The 10,201-nt window shown below is 36.7% G+C and overlaps 1 protein-coding gene across 1 annotated transcript in view; it reads left to right on the forward strand.

Moving 5' to 3' along the window:
* Positions 1-9,989, forward strand: part of LOC113239569 (ras-like protein 2) — a 116,120-nt gene extending 106,131 nt beyond the window's left edge. The window contains exons 4-5 of the mRNA XM_026476630.1: positions 6,383-6,511; positions 7,208-9,989. Coding sequence (XP_026332415.1) covers positions 6,383-6,511; positions 7,208-7,276 — 198 coding nt within the window. The 3' untranslated portion in view covers positions 7,277-9,989. The remainder of the gene's footprint in view (positions 1-6,382; positions 6,512-7,207) is intronic.
* Positions 9,990-10,201: the final 212 nt, after the last annotated feature.

A 10,201-nucleotide genomic window follows, 5' to 3' on the forward strand; every position in this document is an offset into this window, starting at 1 on the left:
TTGTTGTGTTATAGAACCCCTTTTTTTTTTAATCTTTATTTGTTATTTACATTATTTTTAGTTATACAGTATTTGTAATTTACAATCTACTTACATGAAACGATTGTCGTTATTTATAGGTAATATTTTATTAGATTTGTTATTATAATGTAATCACTCTGTTGCAAAATGGACCGACATTGTGAAATTAAGGGATGTTAAAATGGTCTTGGATGGTTCAGATAGCAGCCTCGGATCAGAAGACAAGGAGAATGACTGTGATAAATGCAAAAGAAACTACAGTGATCAAAAAGGTCCCAAACATGATTCGACGCTGTGTGCGGTGACGTAATTGAAATCGAGAAACGTGCTCACAATCTGTACATTTACGATAACCGTCTTATGTGAACAGCTTATTTTTTTTATTAGTATGTTACCTGGACTACGCATTTTATATGTTTTATTGTAGTTTTTTTATTTGTTTTACCTGAGAGCCCATTGAAGTCCAATTTAGCGACCCCGTGGTCCACATTAAAAATCAGTTGGCTAAATTGGAACAAAGCTCTCACATTAAGTTGATTTTTTAGAGGTCTATAATAGCTATAGCCGAGGATAGTGCAATTACGCGTAACGAGCATTTGATTATGAGTCTCCACTTTGATAATTTAGTCGCCAAATGTCGTAGTAACCAAATTAGCGTGATTTACGGGAATCTGTTGTTATCAGTCCGCAGAGAACATAAATTAATGCTTACAGTGCAAATACAAAAGTCCTTGCCATTGAAATAACAAAGTAATAACGTTAAATCCCTTTCCTGTAAAATTTGGTTTGTGCAGGTTAGCGCTTTTTACTACTTACTTACTTTTTACTTTTACTACAAACGCGGATTTGCACTGTCTTCGACGCTATGTTGATTAATGCTTCATAAATACAAAGTCTAATAATTATTGATTCATTTCATACCATAGACGTTTGTAAAAATGCGAAAAAATACGTTTTGTAAACAAAGGTCCAAATTACCCGACTTTCCCCTACAAATATTTTTCTCTGTTATCTACATTTTAATCTGGGAATCGAACCCGAGTTCGACCTCTGCGTAGCAGATCAGCATGGTAACGATTTGGCCACGTAGGCAGTTAAAGTTAAAATATACGACAGAATATCCATTACAATCAATATTGTGAAAGGAATAGCCGATCGGCGTAAGGCCTCGCCGATTGTTACCCACAGTGGAAGCTCTGTGCCCCGCCTGTGGCGCGTGGTCGGCGTTAGATTACGGGGTGTGCTCATGCTCTTCTGTGGCACAGCGGTTAGTGCTATGGGCGCTTGATGAGGAGGTTCCGGGTTCGATACCCGATTTCGGCCAATTAGAAACAAACATTTATATTTTGGTTCTGGTCTGGGTATTCTGGGCTTCGGGCTTCTTCTTAGAGAAACCCACATGCCGATTTTTAGTAGTATTAGAGCAAATTTTAATCTGCTGCCAAAAAAGTGCAGCCATATTGAAAAATGCCAATAAATAAATTTTGATTGCAAATTATTATCAAAACCCCATAGAAACACCTACATGCCGATTTTTTGTCGTATTAGAGCAAATTTTTATCTGCCGTCAACATTGACTTACAATTATATGGACGTCGGGTCCGCGCTAAAAAGTGTCCGAACTTACAGGGCGTTAAAATCGTATACAGAGCGTCATTCACGCTTTAGTCTTCGTTTGTTCGACTGACAGCGAAGCAAGCAAAATTAGACAGTACTGCGATGACATTACAATTTAAATTCAACGTTTTAGCCTTTTCTTCAACCTTTACATGTCACTACGTTTAAATAGTTTGACTTGGGACATTTTTTTCGTGGTTTTTGTATTAGACCCGTCGTCCATTTATTTGCAAGTCAATGGCCGTCAACGAATGCTGGTATGGCGGCCATACCTATTTGAAATTGACGAAAAATGTTGAACTTTATCGTCTGTGAAGAATAGCCGGTTAATTTTTGTTATTCGCATTATTTATGTCTACAACTATTTTACATGGAAAAAGTGACTTGTTCTTAATATAAATTGCATTACAATAAATATTCTGTGACCCCGTTGAAGTTAATAAGTGAGAATGTTAATTCGTTTAAACTTGAGAGGCTCTCGAGTCCAGTTTGTGAATTGCTGTAACAGCGCGCTTCTGCTCGACAAATATTCCATTAACGTTTGCGGCATTTCCTCAAAGTGAAATGCCATTTTCATCAAAGTAAGTTAAGTTAATTAATGTAGTTGTTTGACTTGCGAAAGTTTTTTATTTATTTTAAAACTCGTGCACTGAACAGTTTCGATAACTTAGTGAAAAATTTGTGAACTCCATTGCAATTTAGCATCTAAAGTTATAAGGGCAGCATTCACTGCGAACGAGTCTGAATATTTTTGGGAACTGTGTTGTGGGAAGACGAGGCACAAATTCGTATCGGAATGCAGGCGGCATATTAAACAAAAAACCTCTGTTATAGTTATTTTTGATATAAGTGCGGAAAGTTAGTCATTATTCACGAGTCTCGAGGCTTCTTGGCCCGAGCCAGAGGCGAGGGTCAAGACGCGAGGCGAGACAAGTGAAAATGACAAATCCGCACGTGTATCAAACGACGTTTTTTAATACATTTGCGAAAAAACTACATTGAAAGTAAAATAAAACAGTATTTAAACAAAACTCATTTTCTGCTAGTAAATTAAAATAATGAAATACAACCACTGCAACCATTAGTTAAAAATCTATGGAAATCTAGTTCTAACGTGCTGTTTTTGTTTATTTTCTGTAATATCGGTCTGTAACCACTTTTCTTATTATGAAGTCCTGCTACTTTTGTTTAAACTTCTTTAGGAACCCGTGCACAATTTATCTGTAATACATATAACAAATAAATATATACATAAAAATCTCGCCTGTCACCCATTCAGGGGTAGGCAGAGACTGTGGATCTCCACTCGACACGTTCATTATATAGTATTTGTAAATAAATATAAGTTTTAATGACGAATGACTTATGTACGTCACAAAGCACATAAATATTAAATAAATATACAACTTCTTTAGTTCTATGTTTAAGACTTAAAACAACAGTAAATTAAAAAAAAACTGGAAAAGTAAAAAGCACTAGTGCGAGAAATCCAACTTTCCGCACGATTTGTAGTGCGAAAAATACCACGTTTTGAGCAACTGTATTAAAAATTATTTATCAAATTTCAATACAATATTTCCGTCCAATTAAAAGTACCTCCAATTCAAATACACTGTGTAATAAATTATCAAAAGGCTTCCGTTTCTGGTTTCTCTTATTGGTTTCCTTTTAATTGAGCTTTAAGTATGTCGAAAAGAGCAACTATACCCCTGAAGCTTCGCTATTGTGGCGCTTGCAGTGACATTCACGTAGCTGCGTATTTGCGAAGCTGCATAGTGGTTCCTTGTCATGAATTTGTAAAATTTTGGTTAAAATATACTAATTATTCGAATATGTTCCATTTAAGTAAAAACAACTCGAAAATTTGTACGTTTCCAAAAAAAAAAACAAAATTTTTACAGAGAATAGCACATTATTGCAGAGGCCGGGAAGTAAGGGATTGCTTGACGAGTATGAATTACAAGGACGAGCGCCAGTGAGGCCTTGTATTATTACGAGTTAAGCAACTCCAGTTCCCGCCGAGACATGTATAGAATTTTTCTCAGTATGAGTAATTAATAAAAGACTAAAGGGAGGAAGATGTTTAATAGATAAAGTAAAAAAAAAACATTAAAAGTAATATTTGATGTGTTTGAATGTGATCTATCGCTGTATTTTCGTTAACGCTCTTCTCACTAACACTCGTTTTCGCGACCAAAATACATAAAAGACTAAAAACAAAATAATACGAAAACACTTGAAGCGTATGCCAATTTCTTTTTTTTTTTACGTAAGCAGTATATTATTATGTAGGCATTTTTCCTTTTAATTCTCGCAACTATGAACACTGGTTTTTTTGTTCATTATTAATAAAGAGAAAGGGAATGTAATGGATTTTCACACTTACTTTGCAGGCCTTGGCCGGGAGGAAGTCGCACGGTAAATGGCAAACTTTCCGTGTTCGTTTTTTGAAAGTAATGCAAACATTTCCCGAGCATGGTTGCGTAAATAAAGCTTTTTTAATGCTTTTGCGATAGAACCACTTAGAAAATGATATTGATAACCCAGAAATACGTGCACCGTGGTGTTTGTTTTCAAAAAAAGGAGAGGTTCACATTGCGACTGTACTTTTTTTATGCATGTTACGTGTTTACTCCGGCGTTTGCGAAACGATTTTGATGATTCTTTTTTTTGTTGGAAAGGGTGTACCTCAGTGTTGGTCCCATTTAAATTTGAAGAAAATGTTCCTTCTCTAAGGGATAAATCCAGTTTCGCGCACTTTCCGCTGGCCGATTTCATTAAAACTTGTAATACATTAATACCACCAACTTTTTAAATTATAAATAAGGTATGTGATTGTTTTTTTTAACCGACTTGAAAAAAGGAGGAGGTTCTCAATTCGTCTGTATGTTCTTTTTTTTTTATGTACGTTACGCGATAACTCCGGTATTTGTGAACCGATTTTCATGATTCTTTTTTTGTTGGAAAGGGGGTACTTCCATAGTGGTCCCATTTCATTTTGAAGGAAATCGTCCACCTCAAAGGGTGGCTGTTCACGCATGAAGATTCATTTTTATAAATAGCGCCTAACTTTAATTTAGGAGCAATTACTTTAATGGTTGATTTTGCTATTTCTCCAATTCAAGGCGTTTTTCTCTCAATATACTTTGAGTAGTGAGAACCTATTTTTATTATCTCCAGTATCAAGTCCTGTATAGTGGCGAACTAGGGGATATTTCAATGAAACTTAGCAAATAGACGTAATTTCACGTACTTTTGAGGTCGGTTTTTTTAGTACTCTATACTGAGATTATTATAAACATTATTTTCTTAGTAACTGTACCCATTTACGTGCCGCTGTTGTACAAGTTAAAGTGTAAAAAACTTATGTACTAAAACAGTTTTTAACGAAAACCATCAGACGCCGCCGCCGACGATTCGCAGCCTGCGCACATCTCCAGCAAGTATATTAATGTGCAATTCAATTAGACAGAAAGTCAAATAAATGAAGTTTTAAGATTGGCTCCATCTTTTGCATCTCGCCAATCGCAACTTCAGAACTCGTTTCAAAGACTTAGTCAAAGCGTTAGTTTGCTTCGTGGAATTGCTTACTCGTTATACATAGTTCGCTTAGTGTTCACCACCTCGTAGTTTTTAACCTAGTTGTAGTTGTAGTGTTTTATGCCACGAAGTTCATCATTAGGTGGACTGGTGACGTAATTACACTTAAATCTAAAAGCAACTTGTATGACTGCTGTCATATTATTAAAAAGGATGGACGTAGATGATAGAGGGTCGTATTCTAGAACTCTAATCAATGCTCAAGTCAGGATTGCACTGGAAACACAAGCACTGGAACTACGACCCTATTTGAAGGGCTTTGATAGAATTTTATCCCGAAGGTTTTATTATGCACCTTCTGCGTAAAAGGACGGATATCAGGTTGTCTCGGTCTGTGTTATTTGAAATAATTATAGGTACAGATGTTTATTTACAAGAAACAACTTCTAATTTAACAACACGGCAAAAGTCGTTAAAAACAAACATTGCAACAAGCACATGGAAAAGTTCGTAACGCCAACTGGTTCTTTCCGTGGCTTAGTTAGCGTCCGACACGGTTTGCTAGAAGACGTTGGGTCGAATCCAACCATAACGAAGGATTTTTTTGTACGTGTTCGAACTTTTCAGTCAGGTCAGTCTGCAGTTACAGCCTGAAGTCGTTATCGACTTGATTACGACTTCAAGCATTGACTGCAAATCAGTCATTCTGTTAGCAGCCTTACTTATAATATATTTATGTCGATATTTACCGAAGCTTCTCTTCTTTTCTTTATTTTGTTTACTGTTTTGAAACAACACACTCAGACATCCTTCGCTCCATCTCTACTGGCTTCGCGACTCAAAAATATATGTCCTCCAGAATTAGTTTCGACAACTACCGCTCGGCGTTTTTTTATATTCTTAGACCCTTTCTTATACAGTAAAATAACATCACGTATACACACTTACAAGCACGCACGCACTCTCTCTCTTTTGTTTTAGTTATTATTTAGGTATAAATTATATATTTCATCTATATACTCTTATAGGCCACTAACATGACATCCTAGGTGTTGGTTGCCTGGAAAGGAACCCATATTACAAGCTCTGCTTAGTTTGGGGCTCCAATCTCCCACAATACATTTCTCTAAGCGTATGTAGTAATATCTAATGTTACTTTGTTTTTTTTTACGGCTAGAAGTTGACCTTTGAAATTAATCGACAGGTATCGCTGGAGGAGGCGCAGGCCCTATCGCGGCAGTTGAAGGTGCCGTACATAGAATGCAGCGCCAAGGCACGCATGAACGTCGACCAGGCGTTCCACGAGCTCGTGCGTCTCGTACGCCGTTTCCAGGTACCACAATTTACACAGTGCTTATTTCTAATGCAATAGCATAGTGTACTAAAAGAAGTTGTGCAAGTCCCGCCTGTTCGCTCACTTCGCTCGGAGCTTAGGGTTGTCACATTATTTCCTTAGTATAATGTCCTACGGGATTGTCATGTGGGGTACAGATGCAGACATAGAAACCATATTTCTGTTACAGAAACAAGCGATTCGTTCTGGGTACCGTTTACGTTCTCGGGTTTCTCTCAAAGAAAAGTTTCAGGAGACTGGTAACGTGACTGTGGGATCACAGTACGTTTACTCAAGTCAAAAAGTGCCCATAATAATATACATAATTACACTAAGAAAGAAGATTTTTTGCACTTAGCACATGAGACTTGACAACTTATATCTCAGGGTGACGCACTTGCAGTGCCTCTAAGATCTTTGCTTTAAATCGCAAAGATAAGCGACACGCCTATCGATAACGATAGGCGTGTCGCACCACCAGGCGCACGACTTGTTCATCCCGTCACTTGATATTATAAGAAAAAAATAATGACGCGTGGGATGAACCTAGTTGTGCAACTCGAGTGCACCGCGAGGTTATGCGAATGTGTGAGTCCGTACATGGCGCTTCGCAACTTTATATTATTATACTATGGTACATTGGCACCGAGCACGGTGTTACGCGGTGACGACACGTTAAAATTTGCGTGATTGCAGGAGGCTGAGCGCATCAACGTAAAGGCGGACTACCGCTCCGGCCGCAAGAGGCGCTGCGCCCTTCTGTAAATTCGCAGTCAAGCTGTATCCACCAACTTTTCAGTACCGTTCACACTTCTTGGTATCTTCGTTCCCAACTTTGCCACACCAGAACACTAGAGTCCTACGACGCGCAACTAACGACTATATGTTTCAACTAACACCTCAATTGCCGACGCTTAGTTGTTTCTGGTGTGACAGTTTGTTTATGTTGTCGTGGTTGTAACGGACGCAAGATGCAAACTAAACGATTCTAATCAATAAGGTATACCTAATCGTATTTATGAATAATGATCAAAGCTCCTGTCTTGCGTCTTGATTTTATTTTTTTATATTCAAGCCTTATATAATAAGGCTTTTGTTTTTTAAGGTTGTTTTTTTTATAGTCTATTTATTACTTATACTTTTTTCTTTGAGTGCATCTAAGGTAAGTTACAATTTGATATTAGAAGTTTTTGGTACGAGGTTTGTATCTGTGCCATACTTCCTTACTGCATTGTATGCTATACACACGAAATAATGCTTTAAGATAAGCTTTAACTTATCAGTGACTTTTCTATCAACTTTTTCAAAATTGTAACGCTTATTTGGTCCGAAGAAGGACTTTTAGAGGGGGGTATTGTATAAGGAAAGATTTCAGGCTTCCGTTACACGTTACGAATGAAATTTTAAGTGTGAGGGATAATAAGTGGGTCCATGATTGCAGACTGTCATCGCTTTACGCGGGAAGATGAAAAGACTTGTTACGGGATAGCAACATTTTCATTCATTTTTTTGTCACACTGTTTTGGACTTTTAAATAACACGCAAGTATATTTCTTGATAAAATCATTTGAATAGCGCAAAAAAAGGCTCAAAGATCTTTGCTTCGAAGAGATACCTCGTCAACTGCACAGAAGTGATTCAAATATCATTAAAAAACTTTGTTACGTTAATATAATAATGCTAACTGTAATTGTGAATTTAACGTAGACTAACAAAGATTAAAATGCTACATTATTGTTGCGCCTTCGCCAGAGAATTAAATTTGATCTAGGCGAAGCCGAGAAACAAGCGCAACACTATGTTCTGCAGCTCTCTTGTCTCATGTAGCATAGCGAAAATCACACCAGTAGGGCTTCACGGTAGGGCGCAACTTGCGCAAGAACTGCTGTATCTCGCGCTTTATATCGCTCTCGTGCAACACGCGCCCTAGTGTGTTGTCTTCCTCAAAACCTGTTCAAACTTAAGCGTATAATTTTATCACCCGTGTCATCTATAACTTCACGGTACTATAATTGCCGAACCACGGACAGGCAATATTGTAAACAGCCAATGTCCATAGAACCGTAGAATCGACCATACCGTGTTTGGGAAAAGTGCGATTCCTCCGTTACATTTCTTTGCCACATTATGTCAGAGACGGTGTGGGCTTGACACGATTCAATTTAACTAGTGTTTAGATGACTCTAAATTATTGGTACAGTCGTTCTGAACGATGATCAAAAATAATGTCCTTAGGTTTAAGATTGAAATAGGTATATACTAAGTAAAAAGAACTTAATTTGTTTTTTTTTAAATAATAAATGTTGAAGATTTTTTTCATATCTCTTATTATTCTTACGCTTATTTGGGCAACGAAATTATTAAAAACTCGAGAAATGTATTTTTTTTTTTCAGAGTGCTTTATATAATGTTAAAAGCCCCCAACGTCTCTACGTCCACAAAAATGATCGATACCAGCAAATAAATTTTTGCATCTTTAATCTTTGTACATAAAAAAAATCTGTATTAATTAAAAAAAATATTGTTTTGTGCGTAGCCTCGTACACTCTGTACTATTATATACCAAAAATAATTATGTTGTTTCCTTGTAAATATGGAACATAAGATTGTATATAAAACCAAATTTCGTGTTCCCTACTACGGGAGCCACAGTGACATTTGAATGACTGGTTGTGCATTATTCTTCTTCATCCTTACACTGAACGCAAGCAAGAGAGTGTCCAGCCCAGAAATTGGTAATCAATAAATTCATGTTTACATATTAAGACCGTTACGATTTAATGACGTTATCTTCGCCTAAATTCTCTTGCTCCGATGAATAATTAATTACACTACACATAATAAGCATTATAGAATTGTATAAACTACCCTATGGTACGAAATACGCCCGATGATGTGTCCACTTCGATTGATTTTAACTTCATATACTTACACATGTTTAGTTAATAAAATGTCACATGATAATTAGTATTATTATTTTGTGTTCGACACTTCTATTCTATTAATGTTAATATACCATGTAATTATTGTACGAGTTGGAGGTATATCAGCGCTGCGGCACTGCCAACTAAATAATTTTATTATTAATTCAATTTATTTAATCATCTACAAATTTAATCGATTAAAACATTTTTAAATTTTCGCCCTTTTTTATTCCGCTTTTTACCATTTAAGGAAATGTTATCTTCTGTTTTAAAATTGACAATCGCTATCGGTTTTTATTGTGTAAATTATTAATTTTTTTTTTGTTTTCTTTTCTACTTTCACGGTCCTCGTATATAACTTAACTAATGGTCTGTGCTAATTTTATTTCATAAATTACGTATTCCACAAACGTGAGACCGGGAGGATCTACAGCACATTATACTGACCTCAGAATCCTCGCCACACATCTGTGACCATAGATATAGTTTTGTCTATTTTTAAATTTGAAATTCGGTAATTTGATATGGGTATCTGTGTTCGTCATGTTATATTCATCATAGACAAAAAGTTGAGTGTATAATGGTAAAACCAATACATTACCGGACAGCTACGGGCAAGCAATATGGGGCTTGTCAACTTTTGTCTCTGGGTGACAGGCGCAGTGGCAGTGCCCCTCAGATCTTTGCGATTTAAAGCTCTGAGTAGCACAGCAACTGTTATGGACAGGCGTGTAGCCAACCATCAGGCGCACGACGCTCGTCCCTT

This window comes from Hyposmocoma kahamanoa, unplaced genomic scaffold (assembly GCF_003589595.1).
Source record: "Hyposmocoma kahamanoa isolate Upper Pololo Valley unplaced genomic scaffold, ASM358959v1 99879, whole genome shotgun sequence".
Classification (NCBI taxonomy): Eukaryota; Metazoa; Arthropoda; class Insecta; order Lepidoptera; family Cosmopterigidae; genus Hyposmocoma; species Hyposmocoma kahamanoa.